General features: G+C 34.2%; 1 protein-coding gene across 2 annotated transcripts; it reads left to right on the forward strand.

Annotated features, from left to right (window-relative positions):
* Positions 1-2,500: 2,500 nt before the first annotated feature.
* Positions 2,501-17,150, forward strand: LOC110464307 (defense protein l(2)34Fc-like). Of its 2 annotated transcripts, none has more exons than XM_021519455.1 (5): positions 2,501-2,906; positions 9,052-9,313; positions 9,636-9,703; positions 12,343-12,498; positions 14,375-17,150. In XM_021519455.1, exons 1-5 carry the CDS (start codon positions 2,663-2,665, stop codon positions 14,449-14,451), a joined length of 807 nt encoding a protein of 268 aa, XP_021375130.1. In that variant the 5' UTR covers positions 2,501-2,662; the 3' UTR covers positions 14,452-17,150. The 2 variants fall into 2 exon arrangements, with proteins under 2 accessions (XP_021375130.1, XP_021375131.1); XM_021519456.1 differs by lacking the exon at positions 12,343-12,498 and adding an exon at positions 13,102-13,164.
* The last annotated feature ends 483 nt before the right edge of the window (positions 17,151-17,633 follow it).

A 17,633-nucleotide genomic window follows, 5' to 3' on the forward strand; every position in this document is an offset into this window, starting at 1 on the left:
TATCTATGATAACACAGTTTTAGTATGACCAGAACTTTGGTTGGATGTTAAAATCGGTCGATTGTGCATGTTCATGGTTTAACGTCCTATAAAGGGCTTAGGTCATTCAAGGACGTGCCTCCAAGTGGGTTTTGTATGCATGCATATGTGTATGTTTGCTGGAGACAGGTCACATTGGTGTATTTGCCTCCTTTTGATGGTGCGGATCTGATACCGACTTTATAGTGCTATCTCACTGAAATACCATGCCCAACACACAAAGTACAGCATTCTGCCCTTTCACATTATACTGACCAATGGCGAATCATGTGTTGCCATTACTCTATATGCTGAACGTTAAGTAGGGGATAACAACTACCATTTTAAGGACTTTGGTATGTCCCGGCCTGTTGAGAGATCCCTTGCCTTCCTCACCTGCGCAAACGTTAAAAAATAAAGCCAAAAAAGAGGTGTTGCCAAGCGATGTGCTAGGAAATAAAAAAAAAAGTAGTTCGAAGTCGAGAGAAATATGTGCTTCGATATTTTGTCAGATACAGAGGTAAAACGCAAGTCGTACTGCATACGTTACTGGTTTTTTAAATGTTAGATTAACAGATAAACACACCGCTGAATATTGATAAACCAGAAAGTCAGTTGCCTGGCAAACAAAAAGATTCGCCGAACCTTTTTTCTTTACATTCTAAATGTGATTGCATTTTTACCAATGAAAATAACGCTTTATAATAATAATTCACTGAGAAAATATTTTTTTTTCATCGCCAAAAGTTTTTATTAGGTCAATTTATTCTAAGACATCTAGCGAAAATATTTATTGACAAGAACTTTTTGTGGGTTGCATTCGGGTATTTGTTGCAGACAAGTTTCTGGTTAGGTCACTTAAAGAACAAAGTATTGAGCTAGTGCAGAACACATTAGTCAAGAGAACAATATGTTGTCATCAAGTCTAGATAAGCCGAAAAGGGTTCAATTACACGAATCTTACTTAATTTCACGAAATTTCTTTTACGTAAGAGTTTTCATCTCGGAGCGAAACTTAAGTTCAAAAAGAAAATCTAGCGCAAAGGAAAAAATCCTGAAATTCAGTAATGCTATCCTATGGGAACTGTAAATAAAGAAACACTTATCCTTCTTATACGTTTTGAAGTGTCTCCTTGTGAACTTTTCCTAATAATTTGCCCTAGTTTTTTTCGATTTAGAGTTCGCATTACCGTTGTTTTCTTCAGTGTAGCTTCAGTAATCGTGTTTTTACTTTGTTTTGTGGTTATATTAATCCAACAATAATGCAGTTTCTGCTGCCGTTGCATTCTTCGAAACCTTCAGCCGTCATTGAGAACTTATATTTATTGTTTTCGTAGTCACATTCTAACCATAACTATTATCACGGCGAATATAATTATATTTCATATATATATATTCGATACAACTTATTACTGCTTTTTAAGTTACATACCTGTACAAAAATAACGACATAGAGCAAGATATGCACCATACAAAGAAATAGAGTTTCCATTTAGAACAACGTACCATTTTAAGGTGGCTCCACACATCGTCATCAGCGTCCATTTTCGTGACGTACTTCCGGAAAAAGTACAGCTCGGACTCAATTATCTTGATCGAAATGTGCAGGTACACCGCGTCGTCAATAAATCTAATAAAAAACACTTTGTGTAACAAGTGTTACATATTTTGCTATAAATAAAATATTTGTAGGGTTAATTAGAAATGCTTCTTTTCATTTTATTTTTGTTGTTATTGTTCCGAATAATGCCACACACACAAAAAAACCCGGAAAATATTAAAATTGCAACCTCGCAACACTTCTAGAGCTGTTTAATGATATAGAAACTAACTGTAAGTATAGGCTGCACAATGTCTGACAACAACATGTCAACAAGTTCTTCAAATTGTTAACTTATTTATCATAGGTAGTCAATATACCTTCTGTTGACATAGTCTGTTCTATGAACGTCAACAAACATACATAAACTGAACCCAGGTGTTTTTCCGGTTAGCAGGTGGTCCTATTTGGACTTCAGCTAAGTTTGAATTCAACTTCTTTCTTAACCAATAAATGACGTTTTAACGATATTTTAATGATATAAGTGCGCACATGTTTTGAGATTATTTCATACCTGGACATTTATTGAAAAGCATTCTGGGTGTGTGAATCGTTTACACCCACCTCATAATCAGGTACATGTTTATACGAATACACTGCTACCCTTTACAACGCCCCAGTACATTGACACACACACACGGAAGTCGCATTGCCTTCATCTGAGTCAAACCTGAATAATGTCGCCTGCCGATGACGGGTCGTATTTCTTGTCATAAATATTGCTTTATTCATCCCTTGTCGTTTCTAACGGCGGTTTTCATTGGCTGAAATAAAAAAAAATGATGACCATGTGATGAGAAAAAACGCGAATTCATAAGAGAGAGGTTGATATATTTTACATTGAAGATAAACAAGGAGACACTTATCGGCACAGAGCGGGTCTTAGATGTACTGGGGATGACTGAAGATCTCAAAATTTCTTTCCTGTGATTTTAAACATACCTTGCCAGTGGTATTAGCTATTGACATTGCTTGAGCCAGTTTCAGGTGTTGCTTTTCGAAAGTCTTTATTAGTATCTTATACTGATATTTTAAACACTAGCTATGATTGTGTTAACGTGTGTGTACATGCTAATTGGTGTGTTTTCTGTGGGTGTAAACAGCTACCCTCAGGGAGCACCCACTCAGACAGAGTCGTGCGTAAATCTTCAGCCCGTGCACCGGGACCGTCAAACACAGCAGCGTATCCCGAACAGGCAAGAAAAAGCTCCATATAGCGTACTCCTTTCTCAACAATACTTCGTAGCGTGCCAGAATCCGACCGCTTGTCAGCAGAAACCCATACAAGGTATGTAGTGCTTTCTGGACAATACAATTTATTGGTATACCATAGTAAATATAACAACATAATACAATGCATAAGTTGTTGCCTATCTGCTGCATAAACATACACAGACGAGTGCATCTTAGACACACACAGTGATTTTAATGTCATGAGTTTTGAAGTAATCAAAATGAAAGCTTCGCAATACACACAATAAACACCAAGACCCAATGCTAAGAAGCAACTCGAGAAAGTAGACTTGAAACAGTGCAAGACATTCAAAATTTTCTTGACAGGTATACATGGCATTAGTCATTGGCGGCGATGCAAAGCCAACATAGGGATATTATAATTTCAGTATCATCAGATTTAATATATCCAACCTACGAAAGATAGGAAAGTGCTTTCTCGGACAGCAATACAAGGTAGACAACATTTCTGTGACAACCAGAAAATTAAGACAATGCTCCTTTGCTTAATGTCATTGACTTCAATGCCAGGTCGACAAGTTAACATGATAACACTACATGGCATGTAATAGTTCCGAGAGAAAAAAATCAACAAAAGTCATTGCTTCCTTGACAACAGAATAAAATAGGAAATATTCCCTTGACGACGATACATGATGCCCAATTGTTTCCTTGACAACACAACATGACAAGCAATTTTCCTTTAAAAAATTACATACTCATGAATACTTTCTCGCAAACGATGTTAAGCAGGTGGTGTTCCATTGAGACGCAATGTAAGTGTTATGTTTGATCAGTATAGATAAAATGTAGGTTTGATGATTAATATATTCGTTGCAATTGAAGTATTCCGTCTTTGCGTATTGCAGAGTTATCTTCTCTTGTGAGCAGATATTGATTGTTACGTCATTGGTTTGTGTGAGAAAATTACGTCGTTTTGTCAAAAAATGATGACGTTACTCTCACAAACAAATGACGTTACAATCAATACCTTCTCACAAGAGAGGATCACTCTTCAATACGCAAAGACGAAATACTTCACGGGCTATAATTTCGCGCGGTCGATATTTCGCTTTTTTCTCTCCAATCTAGATCGACTTACGTTTAAGTAGTCAATATGACTTATAGCTGTAAATGGCAAATACATAAGGTAAACATTGTGTTATATCTCCTAATTGATAATGAATGTCAATTGAAAGCCGTCTTTTTGCTTGTATTTTAATATTTTTGAGGAAATGTTCGACATATCCTTTCGAACTTTAAGTGTATACTTTGTAATCAGTTATATCCAGCGTTTCAAATACAACGTCAAAAAATCAGCTAACCATCAATTGAACCGTAGCAATCATGGTATAAACGATTGGCAGCTGAATTTGGTAGGTTTAACTTTTACCATTGCATGACAATGCATTGGTGTTGTTTTAGGGAATATGAATACTTCATGGGTGGCAGAAAGATGTATAGTGCGATAACGTTCATTAGGATGTTGCTTATTGTACCATTAAGATCTAACAGACGTAATTCTATTTATCTTTCGCTTATTATCTATAACTAGTATCAATACTGCCCATAAATGCACTCTGGCAACAGCTCATATATTTTTAAGAATAAAGTTACCTAGTTTAATGTCGGTATCGAGTTCAAATTAACTTACATATATGTGTATAGCATATGTTCTTCTTTAGTAATTATGCCATCCATCTTTATAAACGTATTAGTGGTATCCTACGCACCATGACATCATAAAAGTTGTATATTAGACGGCATCAACAATCAGACCATTTAATCGAAGCATTATCTAAAACATGACCAAATTTTCTTCCTTTTGGATCGTGTAAGGAATTACTAAGATAATTTTTGTTTTTCGCATCTATATATGTTTTATTTTGCATAAATCATCGAATGGGTTTATCCAAAAGTACAAATATATATCTAATTGTATATACAACAAGGTCATTCAGTGTTAACTGGTAAATAAACAAAACTATTTCCTGTTTGCAACGAATATTCCTGCCGGTTTTCCTGAACTCAGTGTTAATAGAGCGTATATTTGAGTAGAATACAGGAACAAGCTGTTAATATGTGTGTACCAGAACACGGTCGTGGGTGACCCTGGCTGGTGTACACTCGGGGGTAGGTCGTCGGCTGACGTACTGTAGTTATATATAGCAATTGTGGAGAATCAAGAGAAATAATACACATGAGGAATTTGTAAATCTTCCAAGGTAATTTGGACTTCTTTTATGTTTAAATATTAATTTGAAAGATTATCTGATCACAGTTTTGAAAAGATTACAACAAATGAACATCCTCGATTATAATATAAAACATTAAAGGTTTTCTATCTTGAACGGTGGAGTTTTGAGCATATTTCCCCTCAAAACAAAAATACAATTTTACCAAATCAATATGAAAAGGCAAAAGAGATTCGGGAAGAAGCAAACTTGCTATGTCAATCCTGGACTAATTTAAGACTAATTACCATATAATAACATTAAACACCCACCTCCTGCACCCGAAGCTGTCTGGTCCACTCAAATTCTTTTAACCAATTATTTCAATGTCAACGAACATTTTGCATCAAATAGTAAAAAAGGCACCAACCATAATTCAAAAGCAGAATTCATAAAACTAGGGCAAAATGTGAACGAAGGATAGTTTGACATGAACACAGTCGACAAAAGAACAATGCTAGTCATACCAGGTGTTCAGGAAAAGATAAGAGTCTTCTACATTATAAACGATATCATCCATGTAAATCTAAGTCAAGTCCCAATAAATTCACGTCATCACACCAAGAACTGTGGTAGTGATAACCAAACAACAAGGAAACAATAATGAGCATAGTCAAAAACATCGCCCTTCATATTACACAAAGAAATAACATATACTTCAATGAAATCACAACGGCGACCATAAATATTGCCCATAGTATTCATCAACCTGTCTCGTAAGATAACCTGTTGTAAGTGTGTCCGTCAGCAGTCGACATCTATCACGGAAATCCTGATATTCGAAACACAATCTTTAATATCAAAACAAATGCATCAAATATAAACACCATTGGTTGGGAAGGCAGGGATGATACCAACAAGAAAGGGAACGTTCACGAAATTACAAAAAAGTATGTACGAGTAAAACTTCCACTTAATCATGTATAGTATATCCGCACATCCTCCATCAGATCTAAATTTTGATGAGATGAGGAAAATTGGTTCATACACTATAAATATAAACATCAAAATAATTATTTTATGCATAATCTGAACCTAATTGACTCATTTATTCATTTTGGCTCCTTGTCTCTTAACTTAAGAAAAAAAATCTATGCTACTGTAGCTGTGAACATCCTCGTTAAATTGCCAATATATGTATAAAGTTTAAACGAAATTACATATTTTTTTTATGCATGTCATTCTTCGAAGTCTTATTTCCATCAATTTGGTTGTTCAAAATAAATGAAATATAATGTGGTATTGACAATTTTGCAATAGACCAATACATTTTAATTTATAAAGTTGTTCTCACGGTATTTTAGATAGTTAAGTTTTCTTTATTTATCTTTTTTACAAATTAACAAGATTTTTGGATCCACGATCGTCCAAATTATACGTCAGAGTGAAGATATCTGAAAATATTTTTCATTAACATTTTTTTATTTGTCAGATCTATTTCATTAGATTTATGTATCATATCTATGGCGATGGTGTTGGTTAGTGTCAACAATTCGTATCAGATACTTTGCACAATATTTGGGGAATAACAATGTTTAAACATACTGGGAAGTTGCGGCATGGCAAGGTTGCCCCTTTGTCAAGAATAACATTGCCAAAACGAGTTTGATATATCAGTGTATATATGGTATAATCTTAATGAAACAAACATTCGAAGAGTACGCCGCTATTTCTTGCCTCTGCTACGATCCGATGAAGGGGTCATTGACGGCCCTGGGGAGGGTCAATGATGGCCTGCGGAGGATAGAAAGGTCAATGATGTAATCTGACAGATTGCTGTCAGGTGGTTACAAAATTAATGTCTACTCCTACCTGGCCGATATATATATTTACCTGTGTTGTACCTTTACTGTGGCCCAGGCGTCACGCGGTGTACCGGCGTGGGTACATGGCTGGTCAACATGTGATTATGAAGCCTCTGGTACGTACATCTTGAAATATGACTTATTGACTCAGCCTTACAGTGATCACATTGGTATTTACTTAGTTTCTTTCACTTTATCAATCCTGACGTATATGTTGAATGATATCGCATTTGTGTCGGAGTTCATAACAGTTCATAACACTGATGATGGAAAAATATAGTTCACTCTGTGTCATCAACATGTAAATACATGTATAAAGCGCCTACAAGCAGGTTTGTTAATTACACAAGGTGCTATGTAAATGATCTATATCATCATTTATAGTTATTATTCATAAAATAAATAAGACCAAAACGACTGTAAGTGTCAGTGGCGGCGTTTCTTATGTAGTGTTTAACTAGAATGTTTTATTACATTTTTGCCAGTGGGATATCGGATTCTATCAACATGATAAAACTGATATCTTTCGCACTGTGACAATTATCAAAAGTGATATTTTCACATGGTGAAATATCACTTTTTGGTATTGACCAATCATCACGGTATCTTCTATTCGCTGCATTCGAAAGCAACGTTTTTTTTGTTCAGATTCAAATGAAACGTTTGGTATACACATTTAAGTATTTACATAAATATACAATTAATAACAGTTTTGTAAGCACTCACACCAGAAAATAGCAGAAAACGTCGGCATTGCGATGAGTATCCCATTCAAAATGGCGCGCAGCCGTGTTGTCAAGCAAGACGTCATTAGCATATGGCGCTAATTGTTACGCTTCTGATTCCCGCCGTTTTTTAATGCTTTACATTTTTCATGTTTTATGCTTTAAAACTGTGATAAATAAATTTAATGGTGTCTTCAGTAATAACAAATATATTTCATTCGTGTGGCTAGTATTTTGATATTTTTCACTCGTGCGCAATCCTCTATATATTAGTTATATTACATGTCTGGTATGTGTGATATACTGCCTTTTATTTACATTAACATTGAACGGCATTTTTGTCAATGTTCTAGTCGGTATGAACGCATACAGGTTACATACATATCGCATGAAGCCTGCTAAGGCTTTATGGTAAATCTGTTTGTAATTGTTCTGAGTTCATATAGGCATAAATATTGAAAATAAATGTCGTTCAATCCTTGTATTAAAATTTAAAATTCTAAAAGTATTATTGATCCAAAAATAGGTATTCTCTTATATCTTCCTGATATAAGTGTCTGTGATCGTATGAGTATATACATATGGCTTTCAGGGTTGATGTCTTACTCCATAACCGTGTTCCCTCTTCTTATCTGAAATTTGGGAAACTGTCAATGTCAAAGTCACAATGTAAATCATCTGTACTGCTTAAGTTAATGACATATTTGGAACTGGAAACCAACTTAAGACATTAACTAAAAAGTATTTAAAATGGTAACAACAAGCTTGTGTAAGGATTGTATACTGCCGAATGGCAAGTTTTTTCTATGTGATTTAAATGACGTGGGATAGGTCTGTCGTGCAATGGCGAAAGCCGTTAACAATGTTGCTCAATTTGTATATTAACATTTGAAATAAATAATCAATAGTCCTAAAATGATAATTCTTGTTGCTCGTTTTCTGTGTTTGGTTATTGCAACAGTATTTACAGAACAACAAACCAAACATTGTAGTCATTATAACTATTACGTCATAACCATTCATGTCCATAAGTTGACTGGCAAGGGTCATAATGTCAAACACAAAATTGCATCTCAGTTCTTACATGATTATGTTTGATGGTATATTTATCATTGTACGACAATGGAAATTCAGCCCTTTTAAATTGAGAGGGCATGCTATTTAGATACCTGATACCATATCATTAAACTGATACCATGATGCTTGTATTTTAAGTTCATACCTATGGCTATTAAGAAGGGTGTTCTGTCGCTGTTTCTGAGGTTATCACAGATAAGATAAGACATAACAATAACTGTAAAAAAGTATCTATTAGTCTATAATTAGTCTTTTTCAAATTAATTAAGGCTGAACGACAAAGCAAACAAAATTGCTAAAAAATGTAACTTTTTCAGAACTCATAAAATTCACTTTATTTAAATTTTACTTTGTTTTAGTTGTTATCCGAGGGATTCCAAATCAACAAATTCCCGGAGCTGGTGGACGCGGTACGCCCTTCCGCGGGTTTATAATACAGGCTAGAACTCCATCTGGTGGCACACGAGCCTGGGGTCGTTTTCTCCCCACACTGTCACGTGACTACAAAACCATCAGCTGTTCGAACGGCCCGACTCTCACACACACTAGGAATAGCGATAAACAGGAAATCAGGTTCAACTGGATACCAGAACCAGGCATGCGCGAACAAGTACAATTTGTGTAAGTTAAATTTAAAATTATTTTCGGTGTCTATTTCATTGACAATTTAATTGTTTATTAAGTTGACTAGACATCTTTCTATCAAATGAAGTTTGAAATGGATAGTATATATTTTAGTGTCTTACTGTTATCTATATCTGTTACAAAAAAAGAAAAAAAAAAATCCAGTTAAAACTAAAAATCTGAAGAAAAAACACATTTTGTTTCAGATAAGTACACATGAAATGCAACATAATTATTACTGATCAACAAGACTTGAACGGCTTTTATCCGAGTTAGTAAATTTCTATTGTAAATAGTTACCTTTTTATTGCTTTGACAGGGCCACTATAGTACAGAACCTCAGGACTATTTATCCATTAGTGTACTCGAGTATAATAAAGCCTGCAAGTAAGTATAAATCTAACATTCCCCGATACGCGTGAGTTGTGTACAGTATACATCATCATTTACAGCTTTGTATAGAAGCAGTGTTTGGATTTGATGCATATGACAAGTATTGTCAATCTGAGTATTTAAGTGATTTGTACAAGTTGTAAGGGCAAAATGACAGTAAGAATTCAATCTGTTAGAGCAAGAAACAATATTGCCGGTTGTTCATGTTGAAGATTTAATGCTCTCTAGTTTGTTTACTTCTAATAGTTATTGACTATGCATTGGTAATTAATAATGTGATTTGAAACATTTAAAAAATTAAATCACAAAATAAAAACAATCCAATATCTGTTGATCAACATAAACTTACTAGGAAGAACGAGTAACGATTACTTTTGGGTTTTTTAATAAGCGTACGTGTGCATTGAAGATTAAGCAAGCATACAAATTCAAGTACACTGAAGAATTAAGGAATAGTAAAAACAGGTCACGAACTAAGGAATTTGGAGTGCAGAATAAGCAATAGAAATATGGCTGCTTGTTTATTGTATGGTTTGGCTTGGTTTAGTATTGTTTACTGTCCTGTCAACAGCTATGGTCATTTATGGACGGCCTCCCCTGTGTGCAAGATGCATGCGTGTGGTGTATGCGGGTGGTGTATGCGTGTGTGTTTTGGGAGGCTGCGGTATGTTCGTGTTTGTCTCCCTGTGATAGCGCAGAACTGATGCCGACTTTATAGTGCTACCTCACTAAAACATACTGCCTGAGACACCCAGCAGAACACCCCACCCGGTCACATTATACTGACAACGGGCGAACCAGTCGTCCCACTCCTAAATTACTGAGCGTTAAGCAGGAGTAGAAACTACCATTTTTAAAACTCTGGTATGTCTTGGCTAGGGGACAGAACCCAAAGCCTTCATCACAGGGGCGAACGCTCATATAAATGCCAAAAGTGAGGCATTGTCAAGGGAGACAGTAGGAAGAAGAAACTTGTTTGGAAAGAAGAGAAAAGATAAGATCCCAAATATAGTCGCCTCTTACGATCATGCAATGGGGACAGCAGGTACAATTCTTACGCCCTACCTGCAGTAACTTTGATTATGGTACGTAGGATCATTATATATTACCTATCAAAGGTTTAAATAGGCACTTCCTTACTTCTGGTACCTAGTGATTACTTTAAAAATGAAATATAGCTGAAAATTGAATTATTAAAACCAAACTGCATTGCAAATATTGCTGTTCTAGTTTTTAAAATATTCTAACTGTTTAACAGCTCGAACAGGAGGTACAGTATATGAGTTTACTATAGACAATTTGATTAACTCTTTTTAAGCTTTTGCGAATAATTTGTAACGTTGATATAATTTACCATGCTTTGCAATATTTGCTTTAATAGCGTTCAATCCTTAACAATAACAAATGTACTGTCAATCACTATATAATTATGTTTGATTACATCTATATTCGTGGTTGTGTCTCAAATGACTATTTCCGAGAAATTTTAATAAGGAAATTAGGTAAGAATATGTCAATGTATTCATATGCCTTGAAATAATGTAACTGAAAGAAAATTTAATATCCCTCTTGCATGATAGGACAAACATGTTTCTCGCGAAAAACCTATTATTTCTAATAATGTCTTTTGCGTAAATTGTGTGCACGTAGGAGGAAGGTATCCGTTTAATTAATTTGAATTAAAGTATCAAGCGACCAATTTGGTATGCGTATCATAAACAACAAAAGACATAGCTTCTGAGTTAAACCAACAGTAATGTTCTCCAGAATAAATAACGAAAAATTAGTTCTTGGAAAAGAAGCAATCTTCATTGAAATGAGTACCGATCGACCTGTGAAGTCATATTAATCTTTGACATTTCAGTGTCTGGTAACTGGGGTCGTCTATATGATGCCCTGTCTCCTGTGTTCATTTACTGTCGCTCTCATCTGGTGTTCCTCACGCCGTCTAATTAATAACTAACTTCAGTAAAGCCGGCAGATAACTAGGGACAACAGTTATAAATAAATGTTATTAAGAAGTTTTAAAAATAAACAAAACTTAATCTTCAAATTGTATGTGTCGCGTTAAATACAAATCTGATATGGCAGCCGCGGTGTTCCCTACAGATTTGAGATAATGATAGGATGTGCGGTAATAATTCATGTGCAGCTAATACAATACTTTTTGAAATGTTTAGATTTTAACACGCAACTCAAGGCAGTCCTTCCTTTACAAAGAGTTCATGGATCTCAACAACACTGTATTAACGTCTAGGAAAAAGCTATGCACGCTTGAGATAATGTAAACTAAATAACTGTTACTGTAATTTTGTAACTAAAGAAAAAACATTATTTCATTAAACATTAAACTAACACTTTCATAAGAAGAACAGATTACTCCATTTTATTTGTCATGAAATTAATGCTCGAACTAATTGATTTGTCATGAGATTAATGCTGGAACTAATTGATGTGTCATGAGTTTAATGCTCGAACTAATTGATTTGTCATTAGATTAATGCTCGAACTAATTGATTTATCATGAGATTAATGCTGGAACTAATTGATTTTTCATGCGATTAATGCTGGAACTAATTGATTTGTCATGAGATTAATGCTCGAACTAATTGCTGACGCCATATTTGTTGCAGATGACTTTTTCACTACTACTCCAATACCAACTACTACAACTCCAACTACCATTACTACCACTTCTACCTCTCCAACTTCCACTTCTGATATATTCTTTAACTCCACTATAACATCTGCTATAACTGTCCCACTCACATCGTCTTCCACGCAAGACTGTAAGTACTGGTCAAAGGATAGAGGAAGATTTCACAATTCTTTTCATCTTTGCGCAGATATCTGTTTTCAATTGAAATTAACTTTTTGGTTATAAACAGTCGGTATCTTTCGCAGGCGGTAAACCATTTGATATTTTTCGTCATTTCCGGTATAAGATAACAAGAGACCCAAACGTATTTTTAATGAAGTTCAATAAAAGAACGTGAACTTGACGAAATGCCTTGACTCTGGAATAGTGTATTCTGTTAAACAACGTTTTGAGGTAAAAGTACAAATGTTCCCTTTTAGAGAACCTGCACAGCTTTAAGGAAAATTGTGAAACTTCTAAGTAGTGTTTATGCAACACATACACCATACACTTCAATCTTTCCTTGATTTCAATGCAGTAGTCTATAGGAGGTAGATTGTGTGTAGATTGGGTACCATTAATAGCGTGCATTAACATGGATGTAACATTCAAATATTGTTGACAGATATCGACCCCTCCTCAGCTAATATTATGTTACACTAAGGGTTGATTAACAATCTATTTTATACTAACGCTTATTGCTGTGCATTGTTATGCTTATTACCCGCTTGTGTGTACTCTGCTGACGTCATAGATACAAGCCCCACCCCCACCGTGACCACATTCGCCCCCATGAAGTTCACAACCGCCAGCAGTTGTAAGTATACCTAGGTAGCAACCACACATGTAAGGAACTACAAGCACAAGGCTCTCTCCCAAAGATATCGACGGTAACGCTTTAGCAGTGCTGGCTTATAACTAACCAACAAGGGTAATCCATACATCTGTGTTTGAACTCGACATTTATACAAATGAACAAGACTGTTGCGAACATAAACATATCCGGATTATCGAGGAATTTTGATTTTTTTTTATGTATTTATCGTCATTTGTCTTGTGCTATGCAGTAAATACACTCAGGCATATTTTTTCGGAAATAACTCATGCGTAATATGTTACATGATGATAACAAAGCTTACAGATGACGACAAGTGGGGACAATACATATATACCCAAGATGACAAAATTTGGATATAAAAAGGACAAGGAAAAGCGTTTTATCACTATTTTCGCAAACATTCTTGATAGAAAACGATCTTAAATGTTTCCATTTCATATAAGATTATAACTGTTACAATAAGTTTAAAATTGTTTCAGTTTAGCAAGCATCTAAAGAGCCAATTTGAAAACTCTGTGACGAGTGAAATGCAATTGATGTATTGTGTCGACAGCACAATTGCGTACATTTTCCGATTGTTATTCAGAATTTACAATATTAAAGTGATGACATACCATTACTGCCAGGTGTATGTTTATTGTATAAAAGTGGCATTCATTTGACATTTCTATTTCCTTATGTGTTTTTTGGGGGAGTACGGTAGGATACCAATATATGTTAGTGATTAAATTCTAAATTTCCATGACTATTCTTGCTGACTTTTTGTCCAAACGAGCAACACATCCGTTTTAATGAAAAAAATACAGTTTGTCGCTAAATGTTCATCATCATGTTTTTCAGAAAATAATTAGCTATCATTTAGACCTCATGCTTCTGATAACATTTTAATAGAATATCTAAGAAAAGCATATCTGTGAGGCTATCTTACATTGGTTTAGGAAACTTTACTGCTTGAAACTGTTTACGTAATTCCATGCTGATTGTCATAAATCTGTAACATTTCCAATATGTAACCTGTGTCTATGGGCTGTCCCAAATATTTTTAAGCTAATTTAGATTGAGGATATATTTTATAGCTTCAACAACTATTTTAGTTTGTTAAATATCTAAAGGAATGCAAGCGTAGGTTAATTAAGGGTATAATTAGACTGCAATTACGTAATTCTGTTATATATTCTCTCTTTTCCAGCCTTGATTAACAGTGGTACAACGACAAAAGCCGGCCTCAGTATGATCATAGCTTCTTTCGTGATGACTTTGCTGTAATTTTGTTATCATCCTGTAATATTTAAAGGCCTTGTTACATTTCATGACACTTTTATAATATTATATTTTTTTTTGCCAAATCAATGTACATGGCAATACTGAATAATTGGAGGTTGTAATATCGTTTCACACATTGTCATATCTTATTTCGTTGCTGTTTATTGTATTACTTGCTGTAATATCTGATTGTACTTGCTGTAATATCTGATAATACTTGCTGTAATATCTGATAATACTTGCTTTAATATCTGATTATACTTGCTGTAATATCTGATAATACTTGTTGTAATATATGAATATACTTGCTGTAATTTCTGATAATACTTGCTGTAATATCTGATAATACTTGCTGTAATATCTGATTGTACTTGCTTTAATATCTGATTATACTTGTATGATATTTGATCAAATGCTGTAATATGCAATGCTCTTTTTAAAGATTGTGTAAAATACTTTTCAAAACGTTGCCATGAAGTCGAAATTTAAAAGTAAACCGAACAAATTATCTTTATAGGGAAGTATCTGTGAAACACATAATATCAGCCAAGATAACAATAATGTAATTTTTTCGTAAAACAAAATCTTTTACTGTTCTTCATCACCAGTGTGTTTGTTATTTCGTTCTTGTAAAGAATTAAGATTCGTTGGGAAAATATTAGCGCAGCGCAACTGAAAATTAAAGCCCTAAATTGCAAAAGTCATAGAAAGACAAACAATTTTCAGAAAATAGATGACATAGTCACTTTGATTAATTTATTTAAAATAAGAAGAAAAACTGAAACAAAGGGAACCCTGTTTTAAAGACCGATAGGAGAGCAAGTATGTTTTAAATAGACACGTGATCTTACATGAAGAAGTCTGGTAGGTATTTAGCAACAGTATTTTTGTTTATTTTTAGTCGGAAGCAATAAAAAAAAAGGTTCTTATAGACATATGGTCTTCTTCAAAACGATTTTATTCCAGTAGGCCTTTGTCTTGAAAACAATTTGTTTATGTCAATAGCTAGTCTTAAAAGAAGATTGCTATCAGACGGGAACACCATTTTTAGTATTCTGAAGATAAAAATTATTCACAGGTACATGCAGTCTATTTCGAGAAATATCCTTAACATTTAGTAATTCTTCATAGACGGTTTCTTATATAATAACTTGTCTTAGGCATCATAACTGTGTTTGTGTGAGGTTAACTGATTTGTTTGTGGATGCAGGCAAATATGTACCCTAGCATTTTTTATCTATTTTTATTTATATCATCTTCGTTCCACGTCTTTCATAACGTTTTGTATTCATAATGGTGATATGATCATAAATGTGTATTTTTATTTCATCAATACTTAATATTGACCTTGTAAATATGTTATTAATACTTTTCGCTCAATTCATGATCAATGAATCATTTCGAGACATCAGTGAAAGGAATATGTAACCCACAGCTGTGTAATGCATGACCACCCTGTAGCTGACAAGAGAGAAATATGACTCTATCTTCCAAAAGAAGAAATCATCGCGGATACACTAATCCAGCAACCTTTTGACCACGGGAAATATGATATTACTATAAAACTAACCATTTACAAAAAAGCATTTGAACTTTTGAAATGGTTTATTAATAGTTAAATATGTTCCCTCTGTAACAAGATTTCGATCACATTGTAAGACTATCTGTTTGAAATACCACCGAGAGCAGGCAAGTCCCTGTGCATGACGTGGTTATCCCCCTTTGTGTAACACATCGTTTCCCAAAGGAAATACATAACACATCATCTTGTTACAGTTTCGTGTGCTTACCACAACGGAAAAAAAGAACAAATTATGCAATCATACAATTACACGTCATATGATGCTTGATATCCTTAAATATGTAGATAATCGTATACTCTCATAGTCCTTTATTAACTTATTTTATATCACATCTCTCAGTAGTAGAATTCGAAATGGTAAAGCAGTCTTTTCTATATTGCATTTAATCTATAACTTTGAGACGATCTTTAAAAGCGTGACGATTCTATTTGATTTAACAACAAAACAACCACAAAATGAAACGGTGGATCTTTTATTCTCTCTAATATATTAGTGCTCCTATGTACCCGAAACATATGTATAAAGTACGGTACTTCACAGCCCCGTTGTAATTTACATACTTTCATAATATACTTTATTGTGTTTTTGTTGTAGCATAAGTTTGTTGTAGCATAAGATATTACATACTCGTAGCATCCCTTTTAAAAAATTCTTGATGATCGGAGTACAAGTTGAAAAACTTATAAATTGCCATATTCTTCAATTTTGAGATGAGAATAATAGATTTTTGAGTCTTTATTTGCTGCAAATAATTGTTGAAAAAAACAAGATTCCTTTTTCAACTTTTTTGATGTTTATTTTTAAATTCGGCAAGTATTGCAAATGTAAAGCATATGCTATAAAAAAAAAATAAATCTTAAATGACTTTGCAATTAGTCCGGAATCATTCTAAATGTTAATATTGATCTTTGTCTATGTTATTAAGCATCTTTGCTTTTAGCAGCTTCTTTTTCATTCTTATTTTTATGTAGTTTACTTTTCTATCCCGGCAGCTAACATGCCAAATATATTAACATGCATGGCTTTTTCTGAACTAGTCTTGCGTGATAGAAGGATTTTGATAAATCAGTTTACTTTTTGTACATATATTCCTCAGTGTAAATAAACCATTCAAATACATAATTTTGTTTTCTTTATTTTTCTTTGTTTTATTATTTCAGAATTCAAGAAATATAAATTGTAATATTTGATTTTTCTGAGATGGGTTCTGCGATATTTCTTCACAGCGGGTGCTACATGAAACCCCAGCATTCTTGGACATATGCTTTCGTCTTTGCTGATTTTGGAGATTAATTGCTGTTTTTGGAGGAGAGGTGGTGGTTTTAAAATGCTGTTTCGTGAGGGTGCTCTGCTGTTAAAGAGCATTGGATACACTTATGACCTGTAAAATTGCTGTATGGAGGCGTTTATTGCAGATTTTTGGAGTGTTAATTGCTGTTTGAGAGGTTAATTGCTGTTATGTGGGGCGAACTGCTGTTTTGTTGTGTTATTTTCTGTGTTGCAAGGATTATTTACTGTACTTTTGGATGAATTGCTTCTTTTGATGAGACAATTATGTATAATACCTTGATGGCCCGTGTCACGTTACCTGTCATTCTAGTT

The sequence above is a fragment of the Mizuhopecten yessoensis genome, unplaced genomic scaffold, assembly GCF_002113885.1.
Source record: "Mizuhopecten yessoensis strain PY_sf001 unplaced genomic scaffold, ASM211388v2 scaffold10985, whole genome shotgun sequence".
NCBI lineage: Eukaryota > Metazoa > Mollusca > Bivalvia > Pectinida > Pectinidae > Mizuhopecten > Mizuhopecten yessoensis.

What these genes read in the sequence shown, in the direction of transcription:
- LOC110464307 (XM_021519455.1), top strand. Translation starts at nt 2,663, where the DNA reads ATGATTGTGTTAACGTGTGTGTACATGCTAATTGGTGTGTTTTCTGTG. An exon ending in TCAGCAGAAACCCATACAAG is followed by an intron (nt 2,907 to 9,051) that starts GTATGTAGTGCT and finishes ACTTTGTTTTAG; the next exon opens with TTGTTATCCGAGGGATTCCA. An exon ending in GAGTATAATAAAGCCTGCAA is followed by an intron (nt 9,704 to 12,342) that starts GTAAGTATAAAT and finishes TATTTGTTGCAG; the next exon opens with ATGACTTTTTCACTACTACT.